The sequence below is a fragment of the Equus asinus genome, chromosome 4 (genome assembly GCF_041296235.1).
Source record: "Equus asinus isolate D_3611 breed Donkey chromosome 4, EquAss-T2T_v2, whole genome shotgun sequence".
In the NCBI taxonomy this organism is placed as follows: domain Eukaryota; kingdom Metazoa; phylum Chordata; class Mammalia; order Perissodactyla; family Equidae; genus Equus; species Equus asinus.
Genome location: NC_091793.1, coordinates 22,341,907 through 22,355,584, shown reverse-complemented (window position 1 = coordinate 22,355,584; position 13,678 = coordinate 22,341,907). Strand labels below are relative to the sequence as shown.

The 13,678-nt window shown below is 52.9% G+C and overlaps 1 protein-coding gene across 3 annotated transcripts in view; it reads left to right on the top strand.

Annotated features, from left to right (window-relative positions):
- The first annotated feature begins 1,959 nt into the window (after positions 1 to 1,959).
- Positions 1,960 to 13,678, top strand: part of LOC123289590 (DNA dC->dU-editing enzyme APOBEC-3F-like) — a 46,089-nt gene continuing 34,370 nt past the window's right edge. For 2 of the 3 annotated variants that reach the window (XM_070506854.1, XM_070506852.1), the window contains exons 1-7: positions 1,960 to 2,069; positions 4,131 to 4,287; positions 5,556 to 5,826; positions 6,054 to 6,168; positions 7,526 to 7,682; positions 8,951 to 9,221; positions 9,443 to 9,557. In XM_070506854.1, the coding sequence (XP_070362955.1) occupies positions 2,035 to 2,069; positions 4,131 to 4,287; positions 5,556 to 5,826; positions 6,054 to 6,168; positions 7,526 to 7,682; positions 8,951 to 9,221; positions 9,443 to 9,557 (1,121 nt within the window). In that variant the 5' untranslated portion in view covers positions 1,960 to 2,034. Of the gene's footprint in view, positions 2,303 to 4,130; positions 4,288 to 5,555; positions 5,827 to 6,053; positions 6,169 to 7,525; positions 7,683 to 8,950; positions 9,222 to 9,442; positions 9,558 to 13,678 lie in introns of all 3 variants that reach the window. The other variant, XM_070506853.1, reaches the window with a different exon arrangement.

The window sequence follows — 13,678 nt, the reverse complement described above, 5'->3', positions numbered from 1 at the left end:
CCTGTCATGGCCATGGAATAAAGGATATGGAGGCAACCAAGGTGATATCGAACCTGAAGTGAGTTCCTCACCCGTTGCGCAGCAAGCCAATCTCTGACACCGGGGGGTAGTGGAAGAAAGTAGGAATTTTATGATTGCACAGCGCTGAGCAAGGAGAGAGGGCAGCTAACACTGAAATCCCAAACTCCCCGAAAAGCTAAAAGGAAGGGTTTTTATTTGGGGTTTTAGGTAGGGGAGGGGGAGCATACGGCCTTGCTGGTCAGAGCTTTCCCATCAGCCTGTATTTGGCCTTGAGACTACTTCCAGAGAGGAGGAAGCCTGTGACCTCACTGGCCAGCAGCTTTCCCACCAGCCTGTATCTCTTTTCGGGGAGGAGATGATGAATCCAGGTGCTTGTCCTTGGCGGTATCTGTCTCCATGGAGGATAGTGGATTCCGAAGGCAGGAAGCCAGGGAGTAAGCAGGGAATGAGTGCTTTGGGTTTTTTTGTTTGTTTGTTTGTGTGTTTTGAGGAAGATTAGCCCTGAGCTAACTACTGCCAATCCTCCTCTTTTTGCTGAGGAAGACTGGCCCTGAGCTAACATCCATGCCCATCTTCCTCTACTTTATATGTGAGATACCTACCACAACATGGCTTTTACCAAGTGGTGCCATGTCCGCACCCAGGATCCGAACCGGCTAACCCCGGGCTCCTGAGAAGCGGAACATGCCCACTTAACCACTGCGCCACAAGGCTGGCCCCAGTGCTGTGGTTTTAACCCCATATATGCTGGGTTTAATGTAGGGAAACTGGTATCAGGGCCGGTATCAAAGGGAATCCACACAGGCAAAGAGAGGTGATGGGGCAAGAGCCTTGATGGGGGAGCAGCAGGGGGGACCCATGGCTTGTTCTTCGTTTGTCCATCACACCCAGGGCAGAGGGTGACTCTCCCCACAGCACCTCCCCCTGAGATGGCGCAGCTGCAGGGACAGCTGGCCCTCAGTTTCCTTGAGCGCTCCTCCCGTGAACACCTGCTGTTAAGTAATCTTCTGGGAAGACGCCCCCACGTCCTTTGCTCCTTTTTATTCCCACCAGGAGATCTCCATCCTTAGGGCAGCAATGGCCCAGCTAAAAATCCCCTGCGTTCTGGGCCTCCCAAGGCGGCAGCAAACACGACCTCCGGGAAGGCAGATGTGGGGTCTGGAGCCTCTGCTCTGGTGCCAGGCAGCAGCCCACCCCGTGCAGTGGGGACGGGGCAAACCGTCACCGCCCGTGAGGCAGCAGAAGGAATCCTCTGTGTCCCGGGCTGTGGTGGACTGAACACTCGTGTCGCCCAACTTCCTGTGCTGAAGCCCTAACCCTGGTGTGACAGTGTTTGGAGATGGGGCCTTTGTGGTGAGTAAGGTTAGATGAGGTCATGAGGGTGGGCCCCCATGAGGGGATTAGCAGCCTTATAAGAAGAGGAAGAGAGGGGCCGGCCCCAGGCACACGGGTTAAGTTCAGTTGCTCCGCTTTGCTGGCCCCGGTGCGGTTCCCATGCATAGACCTGCACCCCTTGTCAGCCATGCTGTGGAGGTGACCCACATATAACACAGGGGAAGACTGGCACAGATGCTAGCTCAGGGACTATCTTCCTCACCAAAAAAAGAAGAGGAAGTGAGACCAGAGCTCGCTCTTGCATGTGGGCTCTTTCTCTGCCCTGTGAGGGCTGAGGGGACTTATGCAGAGGGCCAAGCACAGGATTAGGAACTCAAAGCCCATCTGCCCTTTGCTTCTGCTGTGCCGGGAGAAACCACAAGAGGCCCGATCCAAGATCCACACCTTCTCATCACCTCCAGTCACTCAACAGGGAGGTGGAGAGCAACTCGCTGGGCACAGATTAGGGCTAGGAGCATGGGTGGTGTGGAGAAGGCTCTAGCCTGCCCCTCCCCGGAGGAGCCAGCCTCTGTCATGCTCTCTTCAGCCACCGCCTGACCCATCCCCCCTTCTCTGGCATCATTACTTTCTCTTTCCCTTTGCAACAGTGTTGGGTCCTGCCACACAGAGGGGTGAGCGATGCCAAGAGGGAGGGCTCGAGAGAGGCAGAGAAGGTGAGTCTGAGGCTGAGGAAGACTACCTCCCCCCCCAGGGCCCTCGCAGCCCTGGTGCCTAAGCAGGAAGGAGGTGGGGCCTCGGCTCAGAAGCCAGGGAGGTAACTCTCAGATAAGGGGCTTTCCCAAAGCCAAGGTCTCGGGGATAAGAGGGTCCCCCAGCCTCCCAGGCAAGCGGTAGGGCTGGGTGAAGCCTACTGAGGCGGAGGCTACGTCCAGGCTCCCAGGAACAGGTAAGTCAACAGCCCAGGAGGACGAAAGAAGGTGCATGTGAGCCCAGAGGAGCAAAGGCACCCTAGGGCCTCCCACCAACCCCCCCCCCCCAACTCCCAACTCCTAACCACCAACCTCCACTCCGTTACCGTAGCAGGAAGGGTGTGGGCCACCCGTCAGACAGCTATGGGAGGACTCTCTCAGATCAGGGGCTTTCCCAAAGCTGGGAGAGGAGATGGAGCCTCAGCGCTGGGGACAAAGGGCAGGGCTGGACCAGCCTTCCCGGGAGGCTAAGCCAATGCCCAGATTAGGTACCACCGCCCCCTCTGTCCTGCTGTGCCCTCTTTCTGCAGCCCCTTCCTTTGTGGTGGGCCATGCTGTGCCTCTGTCCTCGGCCTCCTCCTCCTCCCCACTCCCAGCCTCGCTTCTCTCCCTCTCTGGGCTCCTTGGCTGCAGGACCCACTGCCATCTGGGGTCTTTGCCCACTGCTGAGGATGCCCTCACTATTGCCTCTGACCTGATCCTTCCCACACCTCCACTCCCACCATTGGTCCTCCTGGCCCACCTCTGGGTCTGAAAGTCTGTCGGGTGGGGCTGTCCCCGCTGCCTGTGTGACCCTGCCCGCTCTGTGGGTCCTCAGGAAGTTCCATGCTCTGTTAACACTTAGAATTTGGTCAAAGGATGATTGAAGCAGTTGGTGTATTTAGTTTAAAGTACTTTGATCGATTTCCTATAATATTTACACCATTATAAACATCAGGCGAGACTAGCTCTCTGGGGTGAGAAGATAAATGATCTCTTCCAAGGATAGCTCAACTATGACCAGAAAAGTGAATGCAGACCATTCTTAAACATATCCACAGGAGCCAGCCCGGTGGCACAGCGGTTAAATTCACATGTTTCGCTTCTCAGCGGCCCGGGGTTCGCCGGTTCAGCTCCCGGTTGCAGACATGGCACGGTCAGCAAGCCATGTTCTGGTAGGCAGACCACATAGAAAGCAGAGGAAGATGGGCACGGATGTTAGCTCAGGGCCAGTCTTCCTCAGCAAAAAGAGGAAGATTGGTGGCAGATGTTACCTCAGGGCTAATCTTCCTCAAAATAAAAAAAAACAGAGTCACAAGCTAGGCACCCACGCTTCCCGTTGATAACCATGCCATCAATGGAAATTGGAGAAAAGATGCCGCGATCGGGAGAAGCATTCTTATTTTTAAATCAAGTAGAAAAGAAAGCCACATCAAGACTGTGCCCTGCTTTAAGGTCACATAATGGGATAGCCGGAAACGTCCTCGCCTAGACAGGGCCCAGCGCCAGCACTTACTGGCCTGTGACTTGGGCAGGCTGCTCACCTCTCTGTGCCCTGGCTTCCTCCTCTATCAGGGAGGATGGCTCCCACACGATTTGGGGAGGAGTGGGTGAGTTCAGAGGCATAAAGCACGGAGAAGAGTAGCCTGAGCCTCTGAATTTAGGTGTTAACCTGATATTTTAAAAAAAGTCATAGGGGAAAAGTCAGCGATGAATGAAACTGAGGGGTTAAAAGCTATAATTTGGGGACAGAGGGGTTTTATTCATCCTTTCTGTTTTTCTGGTGGGTTGGGAAAGGGTGGGCAGGAAAAGTGGGGGTGGAGTGTGCTGTTGGAAGGAGCAGAGCTGGGCCTGTGGGAGAGGTCACCCGTGCCTGCTGTCCCCGTGCCCCTCTCCCCTTCCCCTCCCCCAGTCTTACTGCCAGGAAAGGCAGCCAGGAGTGCTCATGGCCCAGGAGGGCCCAGGGGGCGGGTCCAGGAGGCACCAGCCAGGGGGTGCCCCAGGAGGCACTCTCTCCGTTTTCACTTTCCTCTCTTTTGCCCCCAGAAACCCAATGGAGAAGTTGGATGCCGAGGTCTTCTCCTTCCACTTCCTCAACATGGAATTTGTCTATGGTCGGAACTGCTCCTACCTCTGCTACCAAGTGGAAGGAAAGTTGAGCGGGTCACCTGGCCTCTCTGAACAGGGGGTCTTTCCAAATGAGGTATGGCCTGGACGACACTCCCCTCACAGGCAGAAGTTAGGACCTTTGAGGATGCAGAAAAATTGTGGGAAGTAAAATGCCAGATGGGGGGTTCTCAGTGGGGTATCCTTCTTTCCACAACATCTTCCTAAATCCTCGGCCCAGGATGTCCCTGCTTGGTCCTCCTGGAACCTGCTACACCATGGCCTCTGGCTTATCCCACAAGGCCTCTGGGCAGAGTCTGCTGATGACAAGGCTTGTCATCCGGCTTGGCCTCAGTGATGTTGGAGGCAAGAGTGTCTTTACAAAGTTCGGCCTCATGGATGCTTTCTCTGGCCCTGCTAACTGCACTGCTAGGCGGGTCCTGCCCCGGCCACACCCCTGACTCCTCTCTGTCCAGGACCTGTGATCCCACAGGGAGAACCCACACCCTGGTCCTGCTGCCTCCCAGCCCACTCCAAACCCGGGGCCCAGGTCTCCCTGGCTGACCACCACAGAACCAGTAGTTACCAGATCAAGCCAACCACAACTGTGAGGCCCCAGCGCGAACCACTGACCGCTCCTGCGACACCTCCTACCACACGCCTGCCCTCTCTTCTCCATCCAGGAGAAACCGCAGGCTTTTCAGGACCTGTTTGGGGGAGGGAGGAGTGATGGGATGGGCGGGCACTCTTGCAGTATGATCCCATAGAAACATCATCGAGGTCACATAGATCATTCAACTTTTTCTTGCACCCAGTGTTCAAAAAGTTAAGAGAAACTGATCAAATTAATATTGAGAACGTATTAGGCAACATACCTAAGATATTATTTCAACATATAATTAATATGAAAATTCTTCATCAGATACTTTACATTCCTTTTCATACTAAGTCACTAAAATTAGATGTGTCTTTGCCACACATCTCAATTCAGAGGAATCACCTTTCAAGTGCCCAGGAGACACGTGTGGCTAGTGGCTCTGCTGTGGGACAGGGCAGCTCTGTGGCCCTCTCCAGCAGACACAAGCCGGGACCCTACGGGGCCTGGCCTGGAGCAGGTGCTCGGGATGCTTGTAGAATGAATGAAGGGGAGAGTGGCTGTTGGAATTAATGAATGAGTCCGTGAACGTGGGAAGGGATGACTACATAGACAAAGAAGGGAGGGGAGATAGGGAAAGAAGGGCTAAATCAATGAATCACACGCCACTGGGACTCCTGAGCCCTCGCCCTCCCCGCTCCACCCAGCCCCTGCCACCCCATCTGCTCTGGCAGCCAAGAGGGTCCCCTTTGCTTCTCCCTCCCTCCCAGGTCTGTGGCAAGACTCACAGCCACGCAGAACTCTGCTTCCTCGATTGGTTCAGCGGCAGGCTGTCCCTTGACGAGTATTACCGTGTCACCTGGTTCATATCCTGGAGCCCCTGCTCCAACTGTGCCAGGGAGGTGGCCGAGTTCCTGAAGCGGCACAGGAACGTGAAGCTGAGCATCTTTGCCGCCCGCCTCTATTATTGCCGAGACCAGGAGCAGGGGCTTCGGAGCCTGTGCAACAGTGGGGCCGAGCTGGCCATCATGTCCTCTGGGGGTGAGAGCAAAGGGCGCTGGGAGCAGGGCTGTGGGGGCGGGGGGCGGCGCCGAGCACTGGGTGGGGCACCTAGATGCTCCCAGGGAGAGTGCATGGGAGGAGAGCCTGGGAAACTGAGGCAGGACTGATGGCACCTAGCAGGGAGACCAGACCCTGAGGGGGGAGGGACAGGAGAGAAAGGTCTCGCCAGGCCCGGCCCTGACTGCCCCCTCCCCTCTCCATCTCAGATTTCACAGACTGCTGGGACAACTTTGTGCACAACAGTGGAAGGGAATTCAGTCCTTGGGAAAACATTGATGCAAATTCTGATCTCCTGGCCAGAAAGCTTGAGGACCTTCTCAAGTGAGCACTTCCTCAGCCTCCTCGCTCCCTCCCCTGTGCTCTCCGCTGTTGAGAAGGTGGAGCTGTGACCCTCACCTAAGGAGACCTTCCTACCTCTGTCTGGCCTGTCCCCGCTGGCTGTGGGAGCCTGCCCGCTCTGTGGGTCCTCAGGAAGTTCCGTCCTCTGTTAACACTTAGAATTGGATCAAAGGATGATTGAAGCAGTTGGTGTATTTAGTTTAAAGCACTTTGATCGATTTCCTATAATATTTGCACCATTATAAACATCAGGCGAGACTAGCTCTCTGAGGCGAGAAGATAAATGATCTCTTCCAAGGATAGCTCAACTATCACCTGAAAAGTGAATGCAGACCATTCTTAAACATACCCACAGAGGCCAGCCTGGTGGCGCAGTGGTTAAATTCGCACGTTCGGCTTCTCAGCGGCCCGGGGTTCACCGGTTCAGATCCCTGTTGCAGGCATGGCACCGCTCAGCAAGCCATGCTGTGGTAGGCAGACCACATAGAAAGTAGAGGAAGATGGGCACGGATGTTAGCTCAGGGCCAGTCTTCCTCAGCAAAAAGAGGAAGATTGGTGGCAGATGTTACCTCAGGGCTAATCTTCCTCAAAAAAAAATAAGCATAGCCACAAGCTAGGCACCCATGCTTCCCATTGTTAACCATGCCACTAATGGAAATTGGAGAAAAGATGCCACGATCGGGAGAAGCATTCTTATTTTTAAATCAAGTAGAAAAGAAAGCCACATCAAGACTGTGCACTGCTGTAAGGTCACATAATGGGACAGCTGGGAACGTCCTCGCCTGGACAGGGCCCAGCGCCAGCACTTACTGGCCTGTGACTTGGGCAGGCTGCTCACCTCTCTGTGCCCCGGCTTCCTCCTCTATCAGGGAGGATGGCTCCCACACGATTTGGGGAGGAGTGGGTGAGTTCAGATGCATAAAGCACGGAGAAGAGTAGCCTGAGCCTCTGAATTTAGGTGTTAACCTGATATTTTAAAAAAAGTCACAGGGGAAAAGTCAGCGATGAATGAAACTGAGGGGTTAAAAGCTACAATTTGGGGGTGGAGGGGTTTTATTCATCCTTTCTGTTTTTCTGGTGGGTTGGGAAAGGGTGGGCAGGAAAAGTGGGGGTGGAGTGTGCTGTTGGCAGGAGCAGAGCCGGGCCTGTGGGAGAGGTCACCCGTGCCTGCTGTCCCCGTGCCCCTCTCCCCTTCCCCTCCCCCAGTCTTCCTGCCAGGAAAGGCAGCCAGGAGTGCTCATGGCCCAGGAGGGCCCAGGGGGCTCGTCCAGGAGGCACCAGCTGGGAGTGCCCCAGGGGGCACACTCTCAGTCTTCACTTTCCTCTCTTTTGCCCCCAGAAACCCATTGGAGAAGCTGCATCGAAAGACCTTCTCCTTCCACTTCCGCAACCTGGAATTTGCCTATGATCGGAAGTACTCCTACCTCTGCTACCAAGTGGAAGGAAAGTTGAGCGGCTCACCTGGCCTCTTTGAACAGGGGGTCTTTCTAAATGAGGTATGGCCTGGACGACACTCCCCTCACAGGCGGAAGTTAGGCCCTTTGAGGATGCAGAAAAAATTGTGGGAAGTAAAATGCCAGATGGGGGGTTCTCAGTGGGGTATCCTTCTTTCCGCAACATCTTCCTAAATCCTCGGCCCGGGATGTCCCTGCTTGGCCCTCCTGGAACCTGCTACACCATGGCCTCTGGCTTATCCCACAAGGCCTCTGGGCAGAGTCTGCTGATGACAAGGCTTGTCATCCGGGTTGGTCTCAGCGATCTTGGAGGCAATAGTGTCTTTACAAAGTTTGGCCTGATGAACGCTTTCTCTGGCCCTGCTAACTGCCCTGCTGGGCGGGTCCTCCCCCGGCCACACCCCTGACTCCTCTCTGTCCAGGACCTGTGATCCCACAGGGAGAACCCACACCCTGGTCCTGCTGCCTCCCAGCCACATCCAAACCCGGGGCCCAGCTCTCCCTGGCTGACCACCGCAGAACCAGCAGTTACCAGATCGAGCCAACCACAACTGTGTGGCCCCTGCGCCAACCACTGACCGCTCCTGCGACACCTCCTACCACACGCCTGCCCTCTCTTCTCCATCCTGGAGAAACCGCAGGCTGTTCAGGACCTGTTTGGGGGAAGGAGGAGTGATGGGATGGGCGGGCACTCTTGCAGTGTGATCCCATAGAAACATCATCAAGGTCACATACGTCATTCAACTTTTTCTTGCACCCAGTGTTCAAAAAGTTAAGAGAAACTGATCAAATTAATATTGAGAACATATTTGGCAACATATCTAAGATATTATTTCAACATACAATTAATATGAAAATTCTTCGTCAGATACTTTACATTCCTTTTCATACTAAGTCACTAAAATTAGATGTGTCTTCGCCACACATCTCAATTCAAATGAGCCACCTTCAGGTGCTCAGGAGACACGTGTGGCTAGTGGCTCTGCTGTGGGACAGGGCAGCTCTGTGGCCCTCTCCAGCAGACACAAGCCGGAACCCTACAGGGCCTGGCCTGGAGCAGGTGCTCGGGATGCTTGTAGAATGAATGAAGAGGAGAGTGGCTGTTGGAATTAATGAATGAGCCCGGGAACGTGGGAAGGGATGACTACATAGACAAAGAAGAGAGGGGAGAGACAGAAAGAAGGGCTAAATCAATGAATCACATGCCCCTGGGACTCCTGCGCCCTCGCCCTCCCCGCTCCACCCAGCCCCTGCCACCCCATCTGCTCTGGCAGCCAAGAGGGTCCCCTTTGCTTCTCCGTCCCTCCCAGGTCTGTGACGAGAATTGCCGCCACGCAGAACTCTGCTTCCTCCATTGGTTCCACGGCAGGCTGTCCCCTGACGAGTATTACTGTGTCACCTGGTTCATATCCTGGAGCCCCTGCTCCAACTGTGCCAGGCAGGTGGCCGAGTTCCTGAAGCAGCACAAGAACGTGAAGCTGCACATCTTCGCTGCCCGCCTCTACTATTCCCAAAGGAATAAGCCGGGCCTTCGGAACCTGTGCAGCAGTGGGGTCCAGCTGGCCATCATGTTGTACCAGAGTGAGAGCAAAGGGCGCTGGGGGCAGGGCTGTGGCGGGGGTGCCTAGCACGGGGTGGGGCACCTAGAATGCTCCCAGGGAGAGTGCATGGGAGGAGAGCCTGGGAAACTGAGGCAGGACTGATGGCACCTAGCAGGGAGACCAGACCCTGAGCGGGGAGGCACAGGAGAGAAAGGCCTCGCCAGGCCCGGCCCTGACTGCCCCCTCCCCTCTTCATCTCAGATTTCAGATACTGCTGGGACAACTTTGTGCACAACAGTGGAAGGCACTTCATTCCTTGGAAAAAGATTAATGTAAATTCTCGTCTCCTGGCCACAAAGCTTGAGGACCTTCTCAAGTGAGCACTTCCTCAACCTCCTGGCTCCGTCCTTTCCGCTGCGGAGTATCTGGAGCTGGTACCCTGACCTAAGGAGACCGGCCTACCTCAGAGATATTGCAAGCTTGCTTCCAGACCACCACAAAAAACCTAATATCACAATAAAGCGAGTCACGTGAATTTTTTGGCTTCCCAGTGCATATAAAAGTTATATATACATAAAAGTTATATTTAGGGCCCAGCCGAGTTGCTGAGTGATTAAAGTTCTGTGTGCTCTGCTTCGGTGGCCCGGGTCTGTGGGTTTGCATCCTGTGCACAGACATACTCCACTCACCAGCCATGCTGTGGCAGTGACCCACACAAAGAAAAATAGAGGAGGGTTGGCACAGATGTTAGCTCAGGGCGAATCTTCCTCAGCAAAAAAAAAGATACATTTATACCATACTGGAGTCTATTAAGTGGCAATGGCAGTATGTCTTAAAAAACCCCAATGTATATACCTTAATTTAAAAATACTTTATTGCTCAAAAATGTTAACCATCCTCTGATCCTTCAGGGAGTTGCAATCTTTTTGCTGGTGGGGGCTCCTGCCTCGACGCTGATGCCTGCTGATCAGTGTGGTGGCTGCTGGAGGCTGGGTGGCTGTGGCAACTCCTTGCAACGAGACAACAGTGAAGTTTGCCGCATCGATTGACTCTTCCTTTCATGAACGATTGCTCTGCAGCACGCGAAGCTGATTGACAGCATTTTACCCACAGAAGAACTGCTTTCAAAACTGTAGTCGATCCTCTCCGACTCTGCTGCCGTTTTACCAACAAAGTTCATGGAATGTTCTAAATCCTTTCTTGTCATTTCAGCCGTCTTCACAGCATCTTCACCAGGAGTGCACTCCACCTCACAAAACTGCTTCCCTTGCTCATCCGTGAGCAGCAACACCTCACCCATTAGAGTTTATCACGGGATGGTGGCAATTCAGTCTCGTCTTCAGGCTCCACTTCTCATTCTAGTCCTCTTGCTGTTTCCCCTCCATCTGCATTTACTGCCTCCACTGGAGTCTCGAAACCCTCAGAGTCATCCATGAGGGCTGGAATCAAGTTCTTCCGAAGGTCACAGGCTGTGGATTCTGACCCATTCCTCTTGTCTTGCTGAGAATCACAGGGGTTCCTTTCTCTAATGGCCGTTTTGCTTCAATTATGTCCCACGAAGAAAACAGGGGCACCAGCTACCTTGAACTGCTGCAGACCGCACTGCAAGACTGACCCACATGCGGAAGAACCAGGCAGGACCCTAGAGTGACCTTTGCTTCATCGACACAGTAACACCCCCGCCACGTAGGGAGCAACAGCACGCTTTTAGGCACACAGGAAGCACGAACACCTAAGGAGCCTGCTCGAGCTTATGCCCACCCCTACACCTAACGACAAAACTTCCAGGTTGAATATTTATTCCCCACCTCACATCAACAGTACCTGCTTTCCCTTACTCGGGGAGCCACGGCGTGGGAAACTGCGGTCTCCTTATTTGCTGCAAATAAAATTTACTTTGTGGGACAACTGCTCCTGGTGAAGGCTTTGATTTTGACTCACCAAGAAGCGAACTCACGTTGCTCGGTGACACAAACTCCGTTTCATGCTCATATTTGGACCTCTTCCCACGAATCACAAATGTTCTTGATGACATCTGGAATGGCGAATCCTTTCCAGAGGTTTTCAGTTTACTTTTCCCAAATCTATCAGAGGAATCAATAGCTATGGCAGCTGTAGCATCATGAAATGTGTTTCTTAAGTAATAAGACTTGCCAGTCAAAATTACTCCTTGATCCATGGGCTGCAGAAAGGCTGTGTGTTAGCAGGCATGACAACATTAATCTCGTTGAACATCTCCATCGGGGGTTTTGGGTGAGCAGGTGCGTTGTCAACGAGCAGTAATATTTTTAAAGGAGTCTTTTGTTTCTGAGCAGCCGTTCTCAACAGTAGGCTTAAAATATGCAGTAAACTGTGCTGCAGACAGATGTGCTCTCGTCCAGGCTTTGTTGTTCCAGTGATAGAGCAGGCAGAGTACATTTAGCATCATTCTTAAGGGCCCCAGGACTTTCGGGATGGTAAATGAGCATCAGCTTCAGCTTAAAGCAACCAGCTGCGTCAGCCTCTAACAAGAGTCAGCCTGTCCTTTGAATCTTTGAAGCCAAGTGTTGGCTTCTCCTCTCTAGCTATGTAAGTCCTAGATGGCATCTTCTTCCTAGATAAGGATGTTTCATCTTACATTGGAAATCTGTTGTTAAGTGTAGCCCCTTCATGAATTATCTTAGCTAGATCTTCTGGGAAACCAGCTGCAGCTTCTCCAGCAGCACTGGCTGCCTCTCCTCCCTCTTCTATGTTATGGAGATGGCTTCTTTCCTTAAACCTCCTGAACAAGCCTCTGCTGGCTTCAGACTTTTCTCCTGCAGCTTCCTCCCCTCTCTCAGCCTTCACAGAATTCAAGAGGGTCAGGGCCTGGTTCAGGATTAGGCTTTGGCTTAAGGGAAAGTTGTGGCTGGTTTGATCTTCTATCCAGATGCTAAAACTTTCTCCATATCAGCAATCAGGCTGTTTCGCTTTCTTATCATCCGTGTGTCCATTGGAGTAGCACTTTTCATTTCCTTCAAGAACTTGTCCTTGGCATTCACAACTCACCTAACTGGTGCAACAGGCCTGGCTTTTGGCCTACCTCGGCTTTCTACATGACTTGATCATTTCCAGCTTTCGATTTGAAGTGAGAGACATGCAACCCTTCCTTCCACTTGACCACTTAGGGGCCATTATGGGTTATTAATTGGCTAATTTCACTCTTGCTCCGTCTCAGGGAATAGGGAGGCCCGAGGAGAGGGAGAGAGGCAGGGGAGCAGGCAGGACACACAGAACATTATCAAGTAACTTCGCCATCTTATATGGGTACAGTTGGTGGCACCCGAAAACAACTACAAAAGTATCAGCAAAGACAACTGATCACACATCACCGTAACAAACATAATAATTATGAAAACGCTTCAAATATTGCAAGAATTACCAAAACGTGAAACAGACATGCAAAGTGAGCAAATGCTATTGGAAAAATGGAGCCCACAGACTTGCTCAATTCCAGATTGCCAAAAACCTTCAATTTGTAAAAAAGGCAGTATCTGCAGAGCACAATACAATGAAGTATGCCTATATGTGATTTAAAATTGGTAAATAACGGGGCACAAGCCACCCCCACGGGGCCAGCAGGTGGCTCCCTCAGTGTCTGAGCTCCCGCTCTGGGGAAGTGAAATCCAAGGGTGGCTTTGACTCAAGGCACAGCCTCAGTGCACCCACACAAAGGAAGGAGAGTCACAAGGTTTATTATTACTCGCAGGTCCCAGAAGCCAGGAGGTGCAAGGAGCTGGAGTCCTCTGTTCCAGGTCGTGAGTGAGCAGACCTCACTAACTCTTCATGGCCTTAAATCTAAGCGTCTGTTTTAGAAGCTTCCCGGGGAAAAGCGAAAGCACAGCAGGAACTGTGGCGGGCATCCCAAACTCAAGTCGTTATCTGAACGTCCAGTCCTTGTCCAAATGCGGGCAGGGTTGTCCTACTGCAAAATGCCTGTGCAGCAACTCAGAAAAACAAAGCTGTTCTTCTCATCACAGACACCTGCTTCCACTCCACACCTAGCCGGCCCTGGCATCCTCCACCTTGCGGCTCACTCCGTCATCAGCCCGCCACACTCTGCTCCTCCCTTATCTCCTTCCCACATTGCTGCCAGAGAAGCTCTGGGGGGATTCAGCCTAGGGATGGTGATGGCGAAAAAAACAATTAACAGTTAAGTTTCCATTTAAAGAAGATTTTAGAAGAGAAGTAGGATAAGCTATGTGAGGATTGAGATGATCAGAGCTTTTCCAAAAAGCAGAATAGAAAACGGACGGTGGCCGAGAATCAGGTGCGAGACACAGCAGCTCAGGCACTCAAGGACAAACAGGAGTGCACGCCTGGTTGTTTGGCCACAGAGCCGACTACCGTGCAAAGGCACCGGGGAAGATCTCAGTGGAGGTTCCAGACAGGGTGGCATGGACCACGGCACAGCCAAAAGGGAGCAAGAGATCAGCCGGACGCAGTGGGATTCTGGGCAGGCAGAGGCAGAGGCAGAAG